General features: G+C 54.1%; 1 protein-coding gene across 5 annotated transcripts in view; it reads right to left on the bottom strand.

The window, feature by feature from the left end:
* Positions 1–25,693, bottom strand: part of NDST1 (N-deacetylase and N-sulfotransferase 1) — an 88,258-nt gene that overhangs the window by 53,009 nt on the left and 9,556 nt on the right. For 3 of the 5 annotated variants that reach the window (XM_070793856.1, XM_019965247.2, XM_019965248.2), the window contains exon 3: positions 4,826–5,713. In XM_070793856.1, coding sequence (XP_070649957.1) covers positions 4,826–5,338 — 513 coding nt within the window. In that variant the 5' untranslated portion in view covers positions 5,339–5,713. Of the gene's footprint in view, positions 1–4,825; positions 5,714–15,802; positions 21,039–22,457; positions 23,728–25,693 lie in introns of those variants that run through there. The other 2 variants (XM_070793855.1, XM_019965249.2) reach the window with 2 other exon arrangements.

Here is a 25,693-nt window from a genome sequence, read left to right as displayed (position 1 = left end):
AAAGAAGAGAAGAGAAAGGCAAAGGAGAAAGGAAAAGATACACTCAACTGAATGCAAAGTTTCAAAGAATAGCAAGGAGAGATGAGAAAGCCTTCGTAAATGAACAATGCAAAGAAATAAAGGAATACGACAAAAAGACTAGAGATCTCAAGAAAATTGGAGATGCCAAGGGAACATTTCATGGAAAGATGGGCACAATAAAGGACAAAAACAGCAAGGACCTAACAGAAGCAGAAGAGAAGAAGAAGAGGTGGCAAGAATACGCAGAGGAACTGTGCAAAAAAGGTCTTAATGACCCAAATAACCACGATGGTGTGATCACCTACCTAGAGCCAGATATCCTGGAATGTGAAGTCAGGTGGGTCTTAGGAAATCTCACTATGAACAAAGATAGTGGAGGTGATGGAATTCCAGCTGAGCTATCTCAAATCCTAAAAGATGATACTGTTAAAGTGCTGCACTCAATATGTCAGCAAATTTGGAAGACTCAGCAGTGGCCACAGGACTGGAAAAGGTCAGTTTTCATTCCAATCCCAAAGAAGGGCAATGCCAAAGAATGTTCAAATTACCACACAACTGCACATTTCACATGCTAGCAAGATTATGCTCAAAATTCTTCAAGCTAGACTTCAGCAGGATGTGAACCAAGAATTTTCAGGTGTTCAAGCTGGATCCAAAAAAGACAGAGGAACCAGAGATCAAACTGCCAACATCCGTTGGATCTTAGAAAAAGCAAGGGAATTAAAAAAAAAAAAAAAGCTACTTCTGCTTTATTGACTATGCTAAAGCCTTTGACTGCGTGGATCACAAACTGTGGAAAATTCTTAAAATGATGGGAATACCAGACCACCTTTAATCAACAGAACCGAACATGGAACAATGGACTGGCTCAAAACTGGGAAAGGAGTACATCAAGGTTGTATACTGTCACAGTACATCCTGTGAAAAGTTGGCCTAGATGACTCACAAGCTGGAATCAAGATTGCCAGGAGAAATATCAACAACCTCAGATATGCAGATGGTACCAGTTTAATGGCAGAAAGCGAAGAGGAAGTAAAGAGCCTCTTGATGAAAGTAAAAGAGAAGAGTGAAAAAGCTGGCTTAAAACTCAGCATTCGAAAAACTAAGATCACAGCATCCATCCCATCACTTCATGGCAAAAAGATAGGGAAAAAGTAGAAACAGTGACAGACTTTATTTTCTTGGACTCCAGAATCACTGGGGATGGGGACAGCAGCCACGAACTTAAAAGACGCTTGCTCTGTGGAAATAAGGCTATGATAAATCTAGACATGGTATTCAAAAGCACAGACATTACTTTGCCAACAAAAGTCTGTCTAGTCAAAGCTATGGTTTTTCCAGTAGTCATGTATGGATGTGAGTTTTGGATCATAAAGAGAGCTGAGCGCTGAAGAATTCATGCTTTTGAACTGTGGTGCTGGAGAAGACTCTTGAGAGTCCCTTGGACAGCAAGAAAATCAAACCACTCAATGTTAAAGGTATCAACCCTGAATATTCATTGGAAGGACTGACGCTTAGGTTGAAGCTCCAACACTTTGGCCACCTGATGGGAGGAGGTGACTCTTTGGAAAAGACCCTGATGCTGGGAAAGATTGAAGGCAGGAGGAGAAGAGGGTGACAGAGGATGAGATGGTTGAATGGTGTCATCGATTCAATGGACATGAGTTTGAGCAATCTCTGGGAGATGGTGAATGACAGGGAAGCCTGGCGTGCTGTGTGCTGCAGTCCATAGGGTCACAAAGAGTTGGACATGACTGAGCAACTGAACAACAAGGCCTGCAAGGCAATGAGCTGAGGGTGCGGCACAGAGTAAGCGTACAAACAGGGCTTCCCAGGTGGCACTAGTGGTAAAGACTCCAGTTGCCACTGTAGGAGACAAAAGAGACAGGGGTTTGATCCCTGGGTCTGGAAGGTCCCCTGGAGGAGCACGTGGCAACCCACTCCAGTATTCTTACCTGGAGAATCCCCATGGACAGAGGAGCCTGGCAGACTACAGTCCATGGGGTTGCAAAGAGTCAGACACGATTGAGGTAACTTAACACACACACACACAAGTGTGCACAGAAAGCATTAGTGGCCCTTGTCAGGCCTCTGCCAGGATGTGCTCAACCCCGGGGGAACCTGGAGCTGCCAGGCTGAGCCAGGAAACAGGGCTACGGACGAAGACCGACTCTGCCCTCAGGGACTTCAGGGGCACATGTTGGCTGAGCCACAAGACAGACAGCCACCCCCAGTCGTGTGTGCAAGGCCAGCCAGCTGCCACTTCCTGGTGGCTCTGGGTACCAAGCACTGTGCTAGTGCTTCCTGTCCACTGTCCTATCTTCAATGTGGTGCAACAAAGGCGGGTGCTGTGATTGTCCCCGTTTCACAGACTGGCTGAATATCCTGCCCAAGGTCACTCTGTCTGTAAGTGACAGAAAGAACTGACCCACAGTCTGGACTCTCCAGCCCCTGCTCTCCCACTGACCACGGAGTCCAGTGCTGTGGGCATTAGAAAGTGAGCACTTCCAGACCCCTGGAGTCCCAACCCCCAACCTGCATGTTTCTTGCAGAAGAGCAGAAACATGCAGCTTGACCACCAGATGGCTCCAGTCGGAATGGAAAGTCACCGGCCCCTGATGAAAACCAAGGAGGGGTCTTGTCTTACACAGAAGGGTGGAAAGAGCATGGAGCACTGGAGCGACCACAGGCCCCCCACAGGAGACTCGGCATACCACTGCCCCTCCCTGGGCCAAATGTTCACCTTCTGTATAGCAAGGAACCAGGGCCTAAGAGGATCCCAGCTCTGTTGTACCCACTGCGCCCAATGACCAGAGTCCATAGACTGGTCCCCAGAAACCAGGGGAGCTCTGGGCACTGGGCGTGGGCTCTGGTGCAAATGCTACTAAATACGTGGTTTTCAATGCTCCTGGACCCATCCCAGTGTTGGGAATAAAGTCTGTAGAACCCGATCACCTAGGTTCAAATCCTACACCTATGCTCATTAGAGGTGTTGAGTGCGGGGACATTGCTTTGCCCCTCCGTGCCTCAGTTTTCTTCTCTCTCAAATCAGGATGACCTCCGCCTGGTTTGGAGGATGGTTTATGAGTGCCAAATGTGTTAGCTCACATAAAGTGCACAGCATGTGTGGGGCTGTGCATGAGCACTCAATAACTGTCAGCCACGCCGACGTTTCTCAGGCGTGGGGCTCTGCATCAAGCATAATGAAGTTCGTGGCAGGAACGGAACACAGTCCAGGAGCAAAGGGAAAGCAGACAATGAAGCCGTCTGATGCTACGCCACTGCCCAGCCATAAACCAGGCCAGCGTTTCCCAGATGCTGAGATGTGAAATAAAGGGTTTTGTCATCAAGCCAGCTGGGGAACAAAGCTCACCGGGTTGGTCCACTGCAGGACTTCTACGGGCCTTCAATTTCTTGGCCCACAAAACCTTTTCTAGTGGAAGAGCATCCTGCTCCATTAGTGCGTGAAAGAACACACCGTAAGACACCCTCATCTAGACCACAGTCCTCCCAGCACAGGGCACAGGGCCAGGGCGTGGCTGTGCCACCAACGCCTGGGCACAAACGAGTAGCCACCGGCGCACACTGCTACTTCTGACCCATCTCCTGCTCCTCTCTCCACTCACGCCACACAAGGGCTTGTGTGTTTACTATCTCCTCTGCCTGGAAGGCCCTTTGCACAGAGCCATGGGCTCCTCTCATGCCCTTCCAGTCACCTAATCAAAGAAAACGTCTCTGGCCAGTCTATCAAAACCAGCATCACTGCCCATACCCATCATCCACGTGCCCTTTCCTGCTTATTTTTTTTTTTTTTTTTGTACTTATCACCACCTGCCACCTGGTATGTTCATTTGCTCACTGTCTAGTCACCCACCCCACCCATTGCACAGAAATGTCAGCAGCACAATCGCAAGGACTTGGCACACTTCGATCACCACTGTGTCCCCAGTGTCCACCGAAGAACAAACATGGTAGGCACTTCGTAAATATTTGCTGAATGAAGGAACAAACACCCTCAAGCACCCAGCTAGTCCCAGTCACCCACCTTGCAGTTCAGAGTTCTCTGGCCATAGCCTCTGGGTCTCCTATCCGGCTGTCCCCAACCTCCTCCCCAAGGACAGCTTCTCCATGACAATTTCAGAAAGGACCGTGGTCCCAGCAGTCGCTCCGGGTACCCCACCAAGCCCAGAGTAGCTCACTTGTCCTCTGGGATTTCTTTCCCCTCCTTCTTCCAACGCAAAATGGCTCTGGTCCAAGGGGTGCATGAACTCCATATACCCCTCCACAGCCAAGAGGAAAGGGTATAGGACCCAGAGCCCCAACCATCTAAATCTGGGCTCAGAGCCTGGCTCTCTCACTTACAGGCAGCACAGCTTCCTGTAACCTAACTTTACCCTCCTGAGCTTTGGTTTGCCCATCTGCAAAACAGGGACATACCCCCGCCCTTGGGAGAACTGCCGTGACAGGTTTTGAATGACCCAGCAGAGCACATGCTCTTCTCCCTTGCACCCCATCCCTAGGGCCACTCTTAAGAGTGGGCCAGCAGCATGCAAGGCCTGTGCAACGCAGGCAATGCTCCTAATAAAGCTAATACTTAAAAGGCACCTACCAGGCACGAGGCACCATGTGCCCCAAGCACCTTATCTACACTCACCCGCTCACCCTTCACGACCAGCAAGCTGGGAGGAGGCGCTGTCATTACCCCCATTGTACAGATGGGAAAGTCAGGAACTCAGCCAGCGAGTGTGGGATGAGAATCGAGCTCAGCTGGAGCTCCTCACTGCTCAGACCTGCCCCCGCGTACCTTGAAGAAGCCAATGATGCCCACGCCATAGGCCACGCAGTACTTGTCCAGCAGCTCCCGGTTCCAGGCATCCAGGTTGACGTACTTGAGGATGTTCTCATAGATGATGAGGGCGAAGCGGCCGCGGCCCTTGTCAGTGAGTGTGGGCATGTCGCCCTTGCCCGGTGCAATCTCCGTGCGGTACTTGAAGCGGCTGGACTCCAGGATGGCCACCACCTCCTGGCCCAGCTGCGAGTAGAGGCTCTCCACAAACACCAGCACCAAAGGGTCCGTGCGGGAAGGGGTGGCCGCCTGGATGGGCTTGAGTGGCAGCAGGCGGCTGGGCGCCACGGGAGGAGCGTCCCCACAGTCAGGCTCGGGGGCGTCCGCCGAGGGCTCCAGGCCCCGCTTCCAGCCATAAAGGTAGTAGGCCGAGACAAAAACGCTGAACAGGCAGAAGGCGAACAGCAGGAAAAGGACGGCCTGCGGGGACACGTGCCGACACAACCTGCGGAGGCGCGCCAGGGCGGGCATCCTGGCCCCCAGACCGTGGCCACCAGGGCCCCGGCCTGCCCCAAGGCCCCACGCAGGAGGAGATGCCCGAGTTGTCCACCGGCCAAGAGATTCACAGAGACTCAGTGAGCGAGGCCCGCAGTGGGCAGGGGAGAGGAGGATCCGGGCCCTGGCCCTTCCTCCCAGCCAGGGGCGCAGTCCACGGCTGGTTGCGCTCCTTCCTTCCTCCGCACCCCTTTATGTCACCATGGCAAACCCCCCACGTGGTCCTGTGCACAGCAGAAGTGCCCCAGGGCGTCAGGGCCTCCTGGGGGGGCTGGGCAGCGGGCAGAAGGATGCTGGGCAGGCCTGGGGGGGCCACATGCCGCTCGCTCAGTGGGGCCCCCGGGGCCAAGGCTGTGGAGAGAGAAGGAGAGTCAGAAGGTAGAAAGTCGGAGTGTGGGCCCTGGGGGTCTCCACCGACTGTGGACCCACAGGACCTGATCTAGGCCAGCCCGAGTTCGACTACTGCCGCTCGACCTGGGTGCATGCTTTGGGGCAAGCTTCTCCATCTCTCTGAGCCTCAGTCTCTCCATGTGTTAACAACAGTCCCTGCCTCACCAGAGGCTGGGAGGTTTCATCCCATAATGTATACATCACGCTGAGCAGTTACCTGCATATGGTGTCTTCAGTGATAGATGCTGTTTATCATGATTACCAGAGCCCAAGACTGCACCAAGAAGACTCCAGAAGCAGGAAGAATAAAGCGGGACAATAAACGTTCGCAAGGCCTGGCAGCTAGAGGTGGAATTCTAAATCACGACCCAACACCGCGTTCCCCCACTCCCTTACCCGCGTGCTTCCCACCCCTTTCTCTCTCGGAATGCGCCCAGCAGCGCCATCTGACAGATTAAAGCCTAAGGCTCAGACCAGGATTCAGACTTAGGCTGTGAGGCATCAGCGGCTTGGCTGTGCGAGAAGGCCTCTCAAGCATCAGCGATCTCACGTGTGACATTGCCAGGCCTGCTGCACCAGGCTGGGGCCGAGGGGTAACCGAGGAAACCTACTGGAGGAGCACAGAGTAAGCCACATGTAAGAGATGGCAGCTGCCGCTATCTGCCCCAAATACAACAGGCATCTCTCATCCTCAGGGCACAAGCCCGCAGCAGCACACACCAGCCCAGCACAGCAGGCGACCAAACCCCCTGCCCTGAGGATCCCAAGCTCGCCCAACATCCTCACCCAAACAGCACCCCGACCACGGCCCTCTAGTCTCCCTTAAACGTAAGTGGAGGCAGCTGCTGAAAGCTGGCAGGAGAGCTCCCATGCAGGATGGGAGATGGGGATAAGGACAGGAGTGAGGGACTGGGCTGGCGCAGCCCGGAGGGGAATGTGAGTCTCAGACCCAGAGGCAGGGATGAAGATCCCGCAAAAACGTTCCCAGCCCCCAGACTATATGGTCTGCTCAGCGTGGGTACAGTCTACCAGAGACCCTAAAGCTGTACTTCTAGGAACTCATCCTAGAGGTAGTAATTGCAGAAGTGTGCAAAGATTTCCCCAGAAGAAAACGAATCCCCGCGCTGCATAATAGCCCAGAGTGTTGTTTATAATAGCAAATGCCCAACAATAGGGGACTGTCTTTAGCAATTATAATGCAAGCATGTGATGGAATCCCAGGCAGCCATTTATAGTATGTTGAAGAAGGGCATTTACTGACACAGAAATAGAATTACCATATATATTGTTAAAGTAGAAAACATTTTTATAAGACCATACTGTCTTATTTTTGTGAAAAATTTTACGCGTAAGCCAGAAACTGGTACTAAATCCAAAAATCAAAACAAAAAACAGTAACAATTATCTCTGACTTTTCTTTTCCTTTGTTTCCTAGATTTCCTATAATAATCATTTGTTATTTTGTGAATACGTGAAAACAAATATTTTTAAGAGATGTGCTCAGCAAAGAGGCAGGGGTATGAAACGAGGACGTGTCTCAGACGCCGGGTCTGCTCACAGTTCTGCCATAATGCGCTGTGTGGCCTCGGCACACTCTGCCCCTTTCTGGGCCTCTTGTTGGTCAGCGAGGGGCCTGGGCCAGATGACGTCTGGGGACTTTTCCACCTCTGATATTCTACAGTTCAGTCTTTTACGATGTACCAGCATCACAGGGAACCCAAGGCGGCCAAGAAAACAGGCGAGTGTGACAGCAGGGAGGGTATCTGAGGGAACTGAGGGGCACTTAATCCCCCTGGAGGAGGAAGGGGGAGGATCAAGGAAGGCTTCCTGAAGGAAGTGGTACCTGAACTGGCCAGAAAGCCAAGCAAGGGTTGACCCAGGGTAGGAAGAGGGAGGGACACACAGCGAAGCTCAGACGTAAGGGAACAGGCAGAGCTTTCCAGGGAGTCCCTGCAATTCCAGCTGAGGGCAGGGCAAGGCGGGACAGGCTTCCTGGGTGGGGCCAAGAGAGCTGGGGCAACTGGTCCAGCTTATTCCCAGGGTGCACCCATGTCCTGATCCCCTTTGATAAGGGCAGCCCTCTGCCCTGCAGCCACAGCGAGCCCCACCCCTTGGCCCAGGGCCAGGACAGGAGCACAGTGGGTGGGGAGGCACCTGCCTACTCAGGCCATCTAACCCCACCTCCCCTGCTGGCCTGGGTGCTCTGGTCACCGGCCTTCAGCCTGTTGCATTAACAGCCTTTCAACATGTGTGCTAATGACACAACCAGCGGTCTCAGGCGTCTTGGGGTCACCGACCCCTGTGGGAATCAGACATTTCCCTATTTAAAAAAATGCACGTATGCTGGGAAATGTTGCAACAACTTCATAGTCCAAACCCAGGGCCTCCAACTCCCTAAAGCCCTAGGTCAATAGAGCTTAACGAGCAGACTAGAGCTAGGCAGCTTCGTTTAAACCCAAGCCCTACCACCCAGTAACTGTGTCATCTGGGGCAAGTTCTTTAAGTGCCCCCAGTTTCCTAATCTGTAAAACTGGAAAACTTGACATACTTTCCGAAGTTGTGAAAATTAAATGAGTGGATACATAGGAAGTGTCAAGCCTGGCACACAACCCTGAGGAAGGCCCAGCTGCTGTTTTCATGTATTCCTATTTAACGTACTCATAACGTGGGTAACACCTGAGCCCACAAAGCACCGTGAAGCTCCGGGCACTCTCTAAGTCTCTAACGGCCCTTGGAATCCCAAATCCCCACTTTCAGGAGCCATGCCTTGCTGGGGAACTGGATGGATGAACAGAGGCCATATAGAAGCCATAAGGCTAGAGAGAAGGCCATGCAAAGCTCAAGCCCAAGAGAGGGTAAAGGGGGAAAGCGGGTGACCGACTGGCCCCTGGCCCCAGAGAAGGCCGAGTATCCTGGCAAATCGCTGACCACCATCGAGCTGGCCACGGGGGCCTCCAGTGCGGCCCCCACTGCAACCCCTCAAGGGCCTGGCACCAGCCATCCAAGGCCCTCCATGTCTGCCTGAATTCCTGCACTCCTGTGGCTCAAGGGATGCCAACCAAAGCTTTCAAACCTCTGTGGAGCCACGCAGGCCTCAGGGACATCTAGGGGCTGAGGCCTCAACACTTCCCTCCTGCCCTGGGCCTGCCTGGGCCTTGCCGACATCACCAGCCATTTTCCTAAACTCCAGCCTCGCCCAACCAGTCACCAGTCTTGGTCATGCATCTAGGCCTTTGTTAATGAAGTTCCCATTGCTTGGAATGTCTTCCCCTACCCCTTGGGACACTTACTCATCCTTCAAGACCCCAGTTCCAATATCATCATGTCTCTGAAGTCATCTCCACCCACCAACCCCTTTCCTGCCCTCACGTCCCATTCCTCGGGCTCCCGCCCCATCCCTACTCTATAGCATAGAAGCTGAGAACCAGGACCCCCCAGCCAAAACAGGATGCAAAATTCTTTGACAGCATTTTTCTTTGAGACTAGCTATCAGCATCTTAAAATCAGGAGATTTCATATAAAAGTCAGAACTTCCAACTTCTTGGAGAAGGAAATGGCAACCCACTCCACTACTCTTGCCTGGAGAATCCCTTGGACAGAGGAGCCTGATGGGCTACAGTCCATGGGGTGGCAGAGTTGGACACGACTGAGCTACTGACACACACACAAAATTGAGGAGATACTTGATGGCAAAAGGGTACATTTCATCCACTCTCCCATCTCCTGCAGGAAGCAGGATGGGGCAGGCAGCAGCTGGGAGGCAGGATGGCTCGCCACCCCACCCCTCATCCCTTCTGGAAGTCTTGGGGCCTCAGCGCCTGCAACAGCTGGCCTTAGGCAAATAGAAGACTAAGTTGTTTACTGGCAAAAAAAAAAAAAAGAACTTCCAACTTCTTGAAAAACAGCACATTTGAGGGACTTCCCTGGCAGTTCAGTGATTAAGACTCTGCACAGTTTCAATCCCTGGTTGATGCGCTAAGATCCCACACGCTGCATGGTGTGGCAAAATAAAAAAGAAAAAGTCCATTAAAAAACAAAACACGTTTTAGTGACACTACGCCTGTGGAAATGGCAGCCCACCCCAGTACTCTTGCCTGGGAAATCCCACGGACAGAGGAGCCTGACAGGCTACAGTCCATGGAGTCGCAAAGAGTTGGACACGACTGAATGGCTGAACTCAGCATGGGGCATGCACACCCACTGGCTACCTTTGTAGCTTATACTTCAAGCTCCGGCCTCAGGTGGGTGAACACAGTCCCATAGCTGACCTCCCTCCCTCATTTAGCTCCCTGATGGCTCAACAAGTAAAGAATCTACCTACAATGCAGGAGTCACAGGAGATGCAAGCTCAATCCCTGGGTCAGGAAGATCCCCAGAGAAGCAAATGGTAATCCACTCAGTATTCTTGCCTGAAAATTCTATGGACAGAGAAGCCTGGTGGGCTACAGTCCACTGGGTCACAAAAAGAGCTTCTCTGGTGGCTCAGTGGTAAAGAATCCACCTGCCAATGGAGGAGACACAGGTTCAATCCCTGATCTGGGAATATCCCACAGTCAGGGCAACTAAGCCTGTGTGCCACAATTATTGAGCCTGTGCTCTAGAGCCAGGGAGCCATAACAATTGAGCCAACATGCCTCAATTACTGAAGCCTGCAAGCCCTAAAGCCCATGCTCCGCAACAAGATAAGCCACTACAATGAGAAGCCCTCATACCACAACTAGAGAGTGGCCCCTTAAAACCACAACTAGAGAAAAACACACACAGCAACGAAGATCCGGCACAGCCAAAAATAAAATAATAAATAAAAAGTAGAAAGCAACAAAGGGTTGCAAAGAGTGGAACACAACTGAGCAATTAAGCACTTAAGTGCACACACTCACACACACATACCAACCCCTGAGCACACCCGAGCATGCAGTCCAGGAGAAGCAGACTTGAGTGTTTCTACACATGGCTCTGTACCCTGGAGCCTGCAGATGGCAGCAGGACCGGAACTTATGACCTGTGCCCGGCAGTGTGCTAAGCACTTTTACATACTTTATCTCAATTAATCCTTACAACTAATACTGTCATTCACATTTACAGTTGCAGAAAATAAGGCTCAGAGATGTTAAGCCACTTAAACCACACAGCTAGTCAGTGGCAGAAATGAAATCTGAACCCAAACCCCATGAAATGGTGATGGCTCCAGAGCCTATAGGGGAATCTTGGCAGGGACAGGGGAGAGCATGAGGGGACCTCAGCTACCAAGCCCTCAACCAAGCCTCCAACTGTGCTCTTTCAGCCCTAGGCCCAGCTTTCCCTGCCAAGGTGCTGGGGATAATGAATGAGATGCTCTGGTTGTCATGGAGATGCCATGGCAACGCTGCACTTTCGGGAAATACCACGGTAACTGTGGCCACTGCTCTGTTCAAAGTCACTCATGACCCCACCCCCCACTCCAAAATGCTCAGGTGCCCCCAGAATCCTCTCTAGGACGCAAAGAGAAAAGAGGCAGAAGCTACAAGGAACTTCTCAGAAACCAAGTTGTCTAGAGAGGAGGACTGGGGAGGAGGTTGAGCTCTGCCCTGGATGGACAGGTGGGCTCTGAAGTGAGACCAAGAGCCCCCTGAGCCTTTGACGGTGAAGTGCACCTAACAACCCAGCTCCCGTGCACTTGCTGCCTCCATGTGCAGCAGCCTCCCATGAAGAGCTGCATGCATCATGCTGTGTCATCCCAAACATCTGCGGGGCAGTGATGCAGTAGCTGCTAGCATCCTTGTTAAAGGTCTTTGTGCAAATCTCTCCACCTCTCTGAGTCTCAGTTTCCCCAGCGTAAAATGGGGTTTATACTACTTATCTATCTTGCAGGGCTATTGCCAAGACTGAGAGAGATGATCTGTGTAAAACTGCTCAGTGCCTGGCACATGGTGATTACAGGCTAACAAGATGATTATTCACTTAATGGATTTGGAAACTGAAACTCAAGAAAGAACTGGCCAAAGACCACATATCAAATTGATAGTGGATCCAGAAACAGGAAGAGAGGTCAGGTTTGGGCGCACACTGGAAGTCGGGAACAAGCAGATGATCCATTCTCTGCTTCCTCATTTGGTTCCTACCGAGCCCCGACAGGTACCAAGCAGGGCACTGGGCACTGAAGGTGCAGGCCTTTGGGCTCCACGGTCCTAGGTCTCTGGCGTGCTGCTGCTGCTGCAGGCTGAATGGAGGCCAGGACCCAGAGCCCCGCACGGTCACCCAGCCCAGATTTTATTTCCTGCCTGGGTCACTCCTGACCATGCCCCCTACTTCCTCCACACTCACAGGCACATGAATGGACAAGCAAACTTACATGGTGCTGAGATGTTCAAATGGGTCAACACGGGCCTCTGGGCCACAGGCACAAGGATGGGGTGGGGAGTTGAGAAGAAGTGCGGGGAGAGCCCGCAAACAGGCTCAAAAGTATGTGAATGGGCATTCAGCCTCAGGGAGGAGAAGTGGCTGCTGGCTGGCCACTGGGAGCCCCACACGCAATCCCAGGGCCGTTCCCCACAGCTGACTCGGCCCCTCCCAGCCTGTCACACCCCCAGCATAGTCACACCACCACCCATTACCCAGCCACACCCCACAGTCACTCTGTTCCACCAGCTACCCTGCCCCAGCCTGCCCCACCCACCACATGTATAGCAAAGAAAATCCTTCACATTTGCTTCCCAGCTGTGCAGGAGTTTCTCTGGCGCAATCACACCCTTGGGAGGCCGAGACCAGAAGCAAATCCCTTCCTCTGCTGGAATCTGCCGCACGCCCCACCCCCCACAGCCCCGCAGTGCCGCCTGGCTGGGGGCCAAAGGGCTGCCTATCCGTCACCCTGGAGTCCACGGTTGCCACCAAGGGACGGTCGGCAGTCTGGCTGAAGGGTCTCAGGATTGCAGAGTGTATGGCCCACCCTGCAGTGAGCACACGGGGACACGGAGGCCCAGAGAGATGAAAGGACCACCTCGGGTTGCCCTGCCAGGCCTGCCCCACCCCCACCTGCCTTGGCCCATTTTCTTATCCACAAAGAAAGCCTACACATCCTCCTCCAAGGCCAGCCTCAGCTGAGAGTTGACTCTACCAGCTCTGAATTTCAGAAGTCCTGGATGAGCTCTCCTGCCCTGTACCATGGCAGGGCATGCAGGGCCAGACTGATGTGCCAGAGATGTCAGCTGCAATCAAGACTAGCACACTGGGCCCCAACTTCACCAAAAGCTTTCCAAGACAGAAGTGATCACCCACCCATGGTAGGTACATAAGAGTGAAGAACCCCTGCCAATGACCTTTCCCTTTTTCAATCTGCTACAAGGAACTGCCAAGCTAAACGTATTAAAGCATGAACTCTCATGTATTAGACATGATATGCCTGTACTACATGCTATTATTTACCCCTCACTACACCACTATGAACAACATTCCCTTCATTTGACAGATGAGGAAACCAAGGCCCAGAGCAGTCTGGGGCTTGCTAACGAGTGGCAACTGGGAATCTCCCCAGCCCATCCATCCTTCAGCAGCACGTGCCCTCCAAGTCCACTGAGGACAGCTGACACAGGCCAGCGCCTGCACACCCCGTCCTCTGTTCCCTTCAAATGCTGCACTTTCTGTTTTTGTTTTCAAGCATCTTATGTGTCTTTTAACATCAAAAGCAGCCTCTCACGATCCTGCCTGCAAGCAGACCCACAAATCACGCATCAATCAACAAGCAAACAAACCATAAAGCACTGGTTCACTCCCCAGCACCCAACCTAGGATCTGTTCTGGGTTCCCCAGAGGGGAATGCCCAACAAAAATCTCAAGAACCAAGACCTCCTACTTGTTGAGAATTTGTCTTTCTTCCGCAAGGCCTGAGTTGAGAGTGTACCTTTGCACCAGCTCTGAAAATAGGGTTTACTGAGCAAACAAACAAGACAGCAGGGCAGCAAAGTGGGGAGTGAGAGGGCGCAGGAGCAGCTGCCCTTTGGCCCCACTGGAGCTCTCAGGCAAACCAAGGCGGGCAGGACCCTCACGGAGTACGCTCTTCATTAGCCCACAGAGCTCCTCAAAATAGGGCTGTCTCCACCCAACGCCCAAATCCACCTATGCAGTCAAATTCATTCCCAGCTATTTCTCTTAGGCTTGGATCACTGGCACTTGGGGGAAAGAAAAAAAAAAAAACAGTAAGATATTTCTTTGCAAATATCCTAACCTCCCTCGCTGATGGCAGCCGACACTGACTGAACTCCTGGTACCCTGCCAGCCAGACGCTGGCTTCCCCTGATTCATCACACCCAATCCTCACACCCTGAGAGGTGGTGTCACTGATACGTGCACTTCACAGAGGGGAAATCTATGCTCAGAGAGGGGATGAAGCAACTGACTCAAAGTCACACAGCTGGGCAAGGGCAGAGCTAGGACTACCCGAAGCCGGCCCACTTGGAGCCCCAGCCTCTGTGCAGCTGCCCAGCACTCCACACCATTCCTAAACTAGGTCTGCAGCCCAGAACCTACCCAGGGACGGGTAGGTTCCTGCTCCCTGCAGGTGACCGGCCCCAGCTGCCTCAATGCAGGCTGATCGGCATCCCTAGCAACAGGAAAGCCTTCCTTCATGGACAGATGAGGCACCACAGGTCCCCAGAGAGGCAGGACCTCAGCCTGAGGGTCCTGACCATCCCCTGCCCCATCCCAGACAGGCAGAGAACCCACAACATGAGACAGGAAGGCTGCCTCCATGCCCCAGGCAGAGGCCTCGTGTTGAGGAAGAGGAGAGCTGGGTGGTGAGGGTCAGAAGCAGGAGATCTGAGTTAACAAGGCCAACTCGAAGGATCATGGGGACCAGCATGCCTCACAGGTCTGCTACACACCAGATACTACGGCAAGCACCGCCCAACCATGATCTCAGTTATTCGTCGTTTTCTTTCAAGGAAGTACATACGAGTTTACCGTTATTCCTTCCTCCCCGTCTGCCAGCCTTGCAGGGGAGCTGGGAAACGCTGGCCAACCCCAGCCCCTGCCCACCTTCTCTTGCCCATCCCAGGTTGCCATATGACCCCTGGACAGATCCTGAGAAACATGTGTACTCAGGATGGGATGGGGGCCTCCAACTCCTGGAGGAAGTAGCAAACTCCACATGGGCCTGGAGTACCATCAGCATCCCAGTGTGTCCACCGGCTCCCTCTGGGCAATATCTTTCCTTCTCTGAGCCTGTTCCTCAACTGGACAGCAAGGGGTACAGATTAGATCAGAAGTTTGTGACCTCTGGGGGTTACGGCACCCTTTGAGAATCTCATGAAGGCTGTCAGCAGACTCTCTGCAGACAGATGCCACATTCCACACAAACTCACAGAGACTGTGAACGACCCTCTCCCCAAAAGTCAAGTTAAGAACATAGAGGGATCCCTAGTGGTCCAGTGGCTAAGACTCCGTGCTCCCAATGCAGGGGGCCCAGGTTCGATCCCTGGTCAGGGAACTAGATCCCACATGCCCCAATTAAGACCTGGCACAGCCAAAACAAAGAACGAACACAGAAAGTCTGCAGCAGCCTTTTGACTCTGACAAGCCATATCCTCACCATCTAGACAGGACTGAAGCCACGAAGGTATCGTCAGAGCACCCGGGGACCTCACCACCCCAGCGCCCGCAGGGCCTGTGGTAAATCTTTAACTCCCAGACCTGCTGGCCTCAGGTGGATTTGTGGACTTGCTGAGCTGTCAGGAGAAGCTCAGAGAGAAGCTGAGCCCGTCCTTTCCACCCCTCAGCCACACTCTCCTTCTCCTCAGTCAGGAGTCTGCCAGGTTGGCCCTGGGCTGTCTCCCTGGGGCAGTCCTGGTAGTGGAGATCCTTGAGGTACCCGCTTCTGGTCCTGTATGCAGACAGGACCCCCAGGGCCAGGCGTGGGGGCCACTGCTGCACCCCAGGCCCCGTCCTGCGTGGTATGAGCATGAACACACTGTGGGCACGCACACATCAGAAAGACCGGGGAGGACTGCACAGGAGGGCGGACACACGAGGCTGTGGTCAGATGGGGCAGGAAGGCCGGGAGAAAATGACAGCACCCACCAGAGCTCCAGGCAGCCACTCAGCTCCGCTCCGCTTTATGTCGCCGTGTCCTTGTAATGGCTCCCTGCTCCTCACTTAACACAGCCGCGCCTAATCCCAGAGCCAGGACAAATGGCATTACTGTCAGCCCAGTCCCCTCCCTGGGAGGGGGTGGCCCGAGGGCACCCCGCGCCACCAACCATATTCCCGGAAGCCTCCAGGCCTCCCCCATACTGCATCCCTTGCCAGAGGCCACCAATCCCTACCATCCTGAACCTCAGGAAGAGGATGCCTCGTCTGACTCCATCCCACGCCAGGGGACCCTACAGCAGGCAGGGACCCCGCACCCTCACCCCCGCCCTGAGAGAGGTGGCTTCCACAGAAGAGGAGAAAGTATGTCCCTGACCCTATGCCGATGGCCCTCACGTTCCTTTCAAGGGTGGCAGCCCGGAGTGGATGAGCCCTTGCCGTCAGCAAGGGTAACTGGGCTCTGACTGCAGCTCTGCCTGACTTCCTATGTGATCAAAGCAGGGCCCGTCCCCCAATCCAAATCTCAGTTTCCCCACCTGTCCTGAGATGAAGAGGAAGCAGGACTGATAGCCCCTACAGGGCCAGCAGGTGGTCAAAGTGCCTCATTTTGGCCCCCACCCCAGCTGCCAGGCCCTTGTCACTGCCCCCACCAACCCCAACAGAGGAGAAAGAAGGATAACTGCCAGAGCGTGGAGGCTCTAGAGCAGAAAAGGGCCTTAACAAAGCCCAGAGAGGAGAGGCAATTGGGCCATGGTCACATAAGCAGCTGGACAAGGGCCAGGCTAGCCTGGGTTTGCTCTTCAGCTGCAAACATGTAAGAGCATCCACCTGCGAACATATCTGCCTTTTTAGAGGATGCCAAGGAGAGCACGAGAGGATAGAATTTCGGGCTCCAAGAGTAGCAGTTGGGTGGGGGGGCGTTAATGACATGTTTGAACGTATAGGGTTCGGGGATTGACACTGCTGACTGTCCAAGGCTACTCACATCACACCACAAGGGTGGCCCAAGCTCCTGCCAGCCCGCAGTGATCCCAGGAACTCCTGCAGGGATAAGCAGCCTTGGCCACCTCATAACAAGTCACCTGTGGCTCAGCGGTAGTGATGGGGAGACTGGCCTAGAGGCACAAAAGCCTGGGGGATGCTGAGAAGCCTCCGGGCCCCGTGGCCAGAGTGGAGGGAAGCCAGGAGCTCTGGGGTCAACAAAGAGGAAAGGAAAGCCTGAGGCACTTGGAGACCCAGAAGCCCCCTAATCTCCTGGAGGTCTGGTGGGTACCAGCCAGGCCTGCTGATACCAAGGAGGCTTCATCAGGGCCCACATGAAAGCACCCTCATCCCTCCAGACTCGCTGGGGCTTGTCACCGCGACAGGAGTCTGCTGCCAACATGCCTCCCCTCCCGGGTGAGGGCTCGATGCTCACACGAGGCGCAGCTGGCAGGGGAAGGGGCAGCAGGTGGGGGAGGGGGAGGGCCTTGCTCTCTCTAGATCACAGACAGCTAGAGAGCAGAGACAGAGTAAACAGCACCGGGCAGGTGACTACTTATCCAAGGCCCCTTTTAAAGAGGCCAAGGGGCCTGGGTGAGGCTCTACAAAGTACCCTGCAGGTGTCTGCACACCCGCAAGGCTTGGGGGCTGATTCCTGGGGTCGGGAGACTGGTGTTCTAGTCCTCTGCTGAGCCAGGACGAGGCATCCAGGCAGCAGGCGCCCGCTCTCTGGTGCTGGCGGGCACCTGCCCGGCACCAGGAGTCTCACTGCGGCACCTGAGTGCTCCTCTCAGTCTGCCTCTAAGTGCCTCCCTCACCTCACCCTAGGCCCAGCCTCCCACTAACCTGCCAGTGAGCCCAGCCAAGCACTCTCTCCTTGCTGTGTTCACCAGTAAAATGGAATGGTGCCAGATGACTCCATGGGCCAACCTAACCCCAAGCTGGGCAATTCTGCAGGGAGCATAACCGACCTCCCCTCTCAGCCCCAGAAACGGGCACAGTGGCGGCCACTCCCGCCATCCAGAAGCCCATCAGGCACCATGCTCCAGGCAGAAAGCATGGTATAACACCTCTATGTAACCGTGTGCTCTGTCCTCTCCTATATGCTTGGCCTCTGCTTCGTCAAGCCCTCGTTTCACAAATGTGGAAAATGAGGCTCACGGGAGTAAAGCAACTGGCTCAAGCTTCCAGTCGGGAAGTGCTAAGCTGAGATTCGAACCAGGGCCTGGCTGTAATCCTGCATTCCACGGGATCCGCCAGATGACCCAGAACTCACTACGGCTCAGAAGATGCTACTGGGTCTTTGCACCTCCCACGTCTTTGAGGGTGCAATGCTGAGGCTAATGCAAAAGGCGGGCTGCCGGAGGTGGCGGGAGCAGAGGCAGGCACGGGAAGCCTGTGTGGGTGCTGAGCATCTGCAGACTGACCAGCCTCCAGCCTGGCCAGCTGTCCACTACTGTGACCATAAAGTCCTCGTCACCACCAGCACACCACCGCCACCACTGTGCCATTTTTAAATCATCACACAAATGCAAAGCTTTTTCACAGATGCTGCTTTGGCATCACATGACAAGCTTCTAAGATCATGGCAGGGATTTCTTCCCTCTTTCTGCTATGAGGAAAGTGGGGTTCCTGGAGGAAGAGTGACTTCCCAAGAAGTACACAGTGAGGCAATGTTTGGCAGTGAACTTGAAGCCCACACCCTCTGCCTCAGGTCTGGAGCTCTGTCTACTCCTCCATGCCCTTTTCAGTTCAACCAGCACTGATGGGCCTATGTAACAAAGGCTTTTTTTTTTTTTTTTTTTTTTAACCATGCTGCATGGCTTGTGAGATCTCAGTTTCCTGATGAGGGACTGAACTTGGGCCATGGCACTGAAACCACTAACTCCTAACCACTAGACCACCAAGGAGCTCCCACTAACGAACGTTTCTGAGAGCTCATTCTGTGCAGGTATTCAGTTCAGTTCAGTCACTCAGTCGTGTCCGACTCTTTGCAACCCCATGGACTGCAGTACGCCAGGCCTCCCTGTCCATCTCCAATTCCCGGAACTTACTCAAACTCGTGTCCATTGAGTCGGTGTTACACCCACACTTCACGTTATTATCTCATTTAACCATCAACACAGCTTCACAAACTACTACCACTGTTCTCATTTCAGACACTGCAGTTCAGAAACATGGCGTATCTTCCCCCGTTCACCATTTTAGAATGGGGCAGAGAGGAGATTCAACCGGAAGTCAGTCTGGCTCTGAGGCCTGCCCTTGGAATCTCTGTGCTCGCTCTGGGACCAGAGGGGAAAGGAGAGCAGACACACTCAAACAACACGTGTGCCTGCAGGTTATGGCGAGATTAGGATAACAGGAAGACAAACAAAGCTCTTGGAGAGCCCAGAAGATGCAGGCTGTTACAAACGTCCAGGCAGGAGGCCAGGAGTCTGAGCAGGGGACATGGGAACAGAGGGAGGTGACAGATGGGAGGGGGGCGGCCTTGTGAGACCTTGGTCAAGTGCCTTGCTTTCTCTGGATCTCAATTTACCCAGCTGTTAAGAAAAGTCCCTGGAATATCTCCAGAGCCCTCTCCACCTCGAAAAACTCTTGGACCCTGGGAAAACAAGCAATGCCTGGTGACAGCCTGGCTGCCAGCCACGGGGGAATCTGAAATGTCCTTGGCTGTCCTGGCACGATTCAACTGCTGGGTAACAGGCTTGCAAAAGCACAGGGCTCGGTCAGCATGCCTGGGCACCACTGAAGTGTGGGTCCTAAGGGGGCCACATTCCACCCATTGTCAACCCCTCCATGGCTCCAGTGGAGTAAGCAGCCGGGCTGGACCCAGACCAGGAACCGAGGTCACATCCAAGTGCCCAGTGGAATGTCACTCCAGGCCTGCCCTGCCCTGATCCTGTCCAGACAACCTGAGGACACTCAACGTCACCCACCTCTCAAAGCCCCACACTCACATTCCCCAAGGTCAGCCACTGGGATGCAGAGACAAGGGGTTCTGTAGGAGATCTTAGGGAAAATGACCACCTCCATTCCCACGGGACGTGTGCAAGGCAGAAGCTGCCCACGCCACGTCAGTGAAGACCACCAGTTAAAGGAAGGGCGGAGAGTCCATTGGGGTGGCCCTCAGTTGTCACTCCTGCAGGTGGACGGGGTTCAGCCAAACTCACAGCTGCCTCCTCAGAGCACGTGTGAACGTCTCCTGCTCTACAGCCTGCCATGGCTCCCACCACCTAAAGCCCCTTAACCTGACCCACTGCACAGCCACTGTTACTAATAGCCTCTGTTCACTGCGGGTGGTGTCCGCCGAGGCCGTGGCTGTGTGCGTTTTCTCGTTTAACCCTCACAGAAACTCTGATGCAGGATGCAGGTACCATGGTTGGCCTGTTTCCACAGATGAGAAAACTGAGGCTCAGAGAGGTTATGCCAGTGGCCCAGAGTCTCACAGCCAGGTGGCAGAACAAGGACTTGATCCACACTGGACTTTAAGCCAGGTTCTTAACCTCTAAGTTCAGCCTACTCAAGTGCTCCCTGCCACCCTCAGAACCCTGGGGCCAGCTTAACACTTCTATATGCCTGAGGGGAAACCAAAGCACAGAGAAAAGCCTCTCTGTTGGTAACCAAGACAGGGAAAGGCCTGAGGCCTCTGGCCTCCTCTTCGAGGACTCCCCCCACGCCACCCACCCTAGGAGGAACCCCCACCCAAGGAAACACACCAGGCAGAAAGGCCAGGACCACCGCCAAGACAATGAGCCCTCAGAATCTGCCTTCTTCCTCTGTCCAGAAGGAAGGGGGAGAAAGGAGCAGGTTTACAAAGAAAGAAAAAGCACATGAAAGGCCCAGGAAATGCTGCTTTTACAGACAGGTTCTCAAGAGTCTGGAAGGTCCTCCAGGGCACCCCCACACCCCTCCAACAATAGGAATGCCCAGGACAAACCTCTACCCGTGCGTCTCCCTTCCCCCAGGCGTGCCCCTAACTAGCATATCTGATCTGAAATCTCCATTTCTCTCCCTAAACCTGCCATCCTGCAGCGTTCCCTATCTCCATAAATGTCCTTCCAGTCCCTCAGACCAGAAACCTTGCCGCTGACACTTTCTTCCTCCCACACCCCCCATCTGATCCATCAGCACACCATCCTGAGACACCCATTAGGAGTCCGACCCCTTGCCACGCTGAGCTGTACTGCCACCGTCACACCTCGCTCCCTCCCGGCCTGGCCATGTCCTGCTTCCACCCTCCTGACTTCTCCCCGCCCGCAAACGTGAGTCAGCCCTCGGCCCCGGCCCTGGCCCCTCAGCAGCTTCCCCTTAACTCAGACTCAACAGCAAAGTCCTCTGGAAGGCCCAAGAGGTCCTAGGCGGTCCTCCCCGGCCCGCGCTGGCCGCCTCTCCTCCTAGGGCCGCTCTCATTCTGCCCCTCCCCACGCCAGTCTTCTGCTCCTCAAGCACATCCCAAACCCTCTTGCCGCGAAGCCTTGTGCAGCTGCGCCCTCTGCCTGGAATGCTCTTCCCCACACACCCTGTGGCTCCCTAGCTCCCTCCTGGAGTTTCCCGTCCCCTCACCAGAGATTTTCCATGACCCCCACCCCTAACACAGCAGAGCCACTCACTCAACACAGCTTTGTTTTTGTGGCAGGCACTCTGGCCACCTGACTAATAGCCACTATTCATCAGTTTGTTGACTCACTCTCACCACTAGAATGTCACCCCCAAGTCCAAAATAGGGACCGGTCTGTTTGTTCACTGCTGTGCCCAGAAAAGTGCCCGGGACAAAGTAGATGCTCAATAAAAATGTGTTGGCGGAAGGACTATGACTGCCCTCATCTGAGCATCTGTTGGTTTCTTCAGCCCCGAGGAGACCAGGAGAGCCTGGAGGTGAAGTGAGACTCTGCCTGTACCAGCTGGAATCTTGACAGTTGTCACATGGGCAGTCCTGGAACAAGTAACTCCTTGAACCTGAACAGGACTTACACTGGTCCCTATCGATGCCTGTGCCCACTCTTCTGGCTACTTCTGGGTCTGACAGCTGGGCCCATGGGGCAGCTCCCATCCCAGCGGGAACACGGACTGGGCTGCAGCTGGGCTCCCCCCCGCCAGCCTGCCAGTGCTGCCGGGGTCTGGCATCTGACAAAGGCTGCCCCAGGCCCCCAGCCAGGGGAGGTGGAGGAGGGAGGCCCAGTGCCACGCCTGCCCTTCTCCTGTTGTCAGCAGGAGGACCTTCAGAAGGAAGCTTTGTTCTCAGAATAAAGAGCAAGAATCCCAGTGCCAGGCGGAAACGGGCACAGAGGCAGCTGGCCCATTGGAGACAGTTTAAGGAAAAATGAAAAAAAAATGGGATGGAGGATGTCTGAGGGGTAATCTGCACACCCAACCGGTTTCATGCCTCCAGGGTGGCTATGACGATGGTGGCTTCGCTTTTCCAGGCCAAGCCTCGAGGTTGTCACAGACAACCAGATGATTGTCCCAGCTCGGGGGGTGGGGGGGTGGGGGGGGTGGGGGGGTGGGGGGTGCTGGCACTGACCCTGAGGAGGGAGGTGAGGACGGAGGAGTGGATCCTCGCCTGAGAGTCAGAAGACCTGGGTCCAAGCCTGGCTTTCCACATAACCACATGAGACGCGTGGGAGGGAGGGGACGTCCCTCCCTCTGCGTATCTTGATGTACCCACCTGTAAATGACTTCTGCCGGCCTGTGCTTGAAGCCTCAGCCTGTCTGCCACCAGACCACCCAGCGAGGTACCTCTGAGCCTGTGGCCAGGTCACTGGCAGCCCAGGACAGTCCTCCAACCTTCTTGGGCACAGGCCCTGCCCACTGGGACCCGGGCTTCCAGCCTGCCTCCTCCCCTGCCATCAGGGCCCTCCTCTCCTGAGCTGTCTGTCACCTGAGCAGTGTTGAATCCCTCTGGGCCTGGCCCAGACTCTGACACCTGCCCAGATCCCCCCGTGAACCTCTCCCAGGATGGTGTTCCAGACACTTTCAGTCACAACCACCAGAGGAGCCCAGCGTGTCAGTGCACAAAAGGTGAACAAGCAGCCCAGAGAGGGAAAGGGGCACGAGATGTCATATAGCACAAACATACCCAGAGGTCCACCCTTCCAGCCCTGGGCTCCCTAAGCCAAGATAGGGTCTTCAAGGCATGTCTATAGAGCCTCGCATCTAAATCCTCTAGGAGGGGGATACTATACTCTGTACTGAAGGACTCAAAGATGAGGGTCAGAAACCTGCATGCTTTTTTTCTTTAAAAAAAAAAAAAAAGCTTCCCAGATTTTTCTTGTACCCAGAACAATTGTGACCTCTCAGCTAAGACCTCTTCCAAAAGGGGACATCTTAGCTGGTCTCCAGGGAAGGTTAGGATTTCCATTAAGAGAGTAAAATAAGCCTTACACAGATAGATAGCTGAACAAAGAAGCTGGGGGTTAAAGCACATTCTCTAGGAGAAGAATAAAGCAGAGAAAGGCCTGAAGGAGGGAAAACCCAGTCCAGTAAACACTTGAACTGACTCTCCCCCACCATCTCCCATCTCCCCAGGATGCAGAGGTTTGCACTTGATGCCATCCAAAGGCTGCTGATCCCAGCCTCCCTCTGCCCCGAAGCTCCTCCAAGCCCCGGGGGAGAGTGGAAGGTGGAGACAGCTGCAGGGGAAATGTCCCTCTCCTTGCATATACTGCAGCATGGGGATGACTCTCTGAGTGACTGTTTATCCCCAGCTTAAGAAGCTGCCGGGGTCAGTGGCTAAGCAGTCACAGCTTATCTGGGAGGAGGATTCTCAGGCCACGGGGCAGGCTGATCCAGAGGCTTCCATTAAATGGAATCTTCACAGCTGGTGAGGCTCAGCAATGCCCCGCCTTCGTTCATAAGGGAAACATTTATTATGCTCCTGCTGTGTATGCAGTCCTGAGCTTGAGCACAGTGCTTGAAGGGACAGAGAGAGGTGTCAGCTACCCCCCACCACCCTCAAAGAGCCCACAAAGCTGACAGACAGGGCACCATACCACAGCACAGGAGAGCGAGCCAGCCGTGCCTACAGGACAGGGTCGAAAACTCAGATGCCTAGGAGGCTAGAAAGACTGTGCAAGTGTGCCAAGTGGCTTGGGAGGGATGGGGCAAAGTGGAGCTTACGTGCTGCATCTCCAGTAGTGGCCATTGGAGAACTAGGCTCAAAGTTTTACAATCTTCTCATTTTTGAAGTAAAGCCAGAAGTTGAGATCTTACGTAAAATCTCCTGTTGGCAACTAGCCCAATATTTGGTGTGGGCCAAGTAAAATCTGCCCCTGGGGTGGATGTGGCCTGCCAGTCTGCGGCCTCTGTTTTCTTAAAGAGAACAGAATGCAAAGCTCAGAAGAGGCGGCTTCCTGTAGCCGAGATACTAGGGAAGGCTTCCTGGGAGAGGAGGCCTGGCGCTGGGCTGCAGGAACGGGTAGGTCACTCCTGGGGAGGGAGTCATAGCGGGGTGGGGGGCAGGCGGCGTACCAATTCAAGCCATAAGGACCATGGGTCAAGGGCACCACCCGCCAGCCTATAGCCTGCCCATCCCCCTAAAAAGGAATCCTGGTCTCCATCCCCAAAGCAAGCACAGAGGCATCATCTCTGTCTGTCCCTAGGTGGCCGCAGGAGGGGCCACTTGCCCGGCAAACCTCCTAACTAAACCAGTTGGTGGCAGAATAGCACGGGTTTGATTTCATCCCTGGAGCTTGAGGAACAGGTCAGCTAATGTAACAGCCCCACGGGGGGGAAGGGAGAGGAAGAGACAATGGAGGACAAAATGAGGCTGAGAATCCCGTCCTGCCTGGCCAGGCCCCACCTGTTACATAATCCTGCCTCAAGGCACCTGTGAGGGCCTGGGCTGGGGAGACCCAGGATGCAGAAGGTTCCCCCGCCTCCCCCTGCCCACTGCTGCTTTTCAACCCTGCCCCGCAGCTCCTGAAAAGCTCAACAGAGCTGTGGGTGGAGACTAAGACCCCAAGATAAGGCACTTAACAGGATCACACAGCAAATTAGCAGCAAAGCTGAAACTGATAATAACAGCAAACTTTAACCAAGTGGTTACTTTGTGCCAGGCAGAGCACAAATCCTTTACACATATTATCTTTATCTTATATAAAAAGTCCACAACACCTGTAGATAACTACTCTCATTTTTCCCACTTTACAGATGGGGAATTGAAGCACAGGCATACTAACTTACCCAAGGTGATGCCAGAGCTGGCTCAGAGGAGGAGCCAGTTTTCAGAACCCAACAGTGGCCTCCAAGACCACACAACGAACCATGAAACTACACTGCCATCAGGCTACTTTCTGCGAGAACCATACTGGCTTTCAGCTTCCTTCTCTCAAGCCCTCAGGGCATGCATGCAGCCCCCTGCCCTCCTGTCAGCACTTTGGGGGCCACCGAATCCTCTGACAACCTGATGAAACCTACAGATTCTCTCTGCAGAAAAATAATCCACAGAAATGCCTACAAAACATTGCAGGAGATTTGAGGGGCTCACACAGCCCTGAGCTGGGGAGCAAAGCGGATCCAAAGCATGGAATACTCCAAAGTTGGGGGGAAGAGGAGGAAGGGGACTCCCCGAGGCTCTCTGAGCCCCTCATCTCTAAACTTGGAGCCCAGATGGACAGCCACGTTAGTCCACAGGCGTGGGCATGCATTAGGGCCCAGGGCCTAGTCATTTCTTCAGGGCTGGGAGAAGAGAATGAATCACGATATACAATAGCCCCCGCCTCTGCACCCACTGGGAGTGACTCACAGCTCCCAGCTGCTAGGCAGACAGTGCACAGCTGGGCCCCAGCATCTGGACGGGGGGTGGCATCGCCAAGCTTACCACCATGCTTCCCCACCCTGCGAGTCACCATTCAATGGGTCACCTGTCTATAGGTTAGACCTGGCCTTGCCCAGGATCTAGCG

The sequence above is a fragment of the Bos indicus genome, chromosome 7, assembly GCF_029378745.1.
Source record: "Bos indicus isolate NIAB-ARS_2022 breed Sahiwal x Tharparkar chromosome 7, NIAB-ARS_B.indTharparkar_mat_pri_1.0, whole genome shotgun sequence".
NCBI lineage: Eukaryota > Metazoa > Chordata > Mammalia > Artiodactyla > Bovidae > Bos > Bos indicus.
Note: the sequence above shows the minus strand (reverse complement) of the source record. Positions and strands in the feature narration are given on the sequence as shown.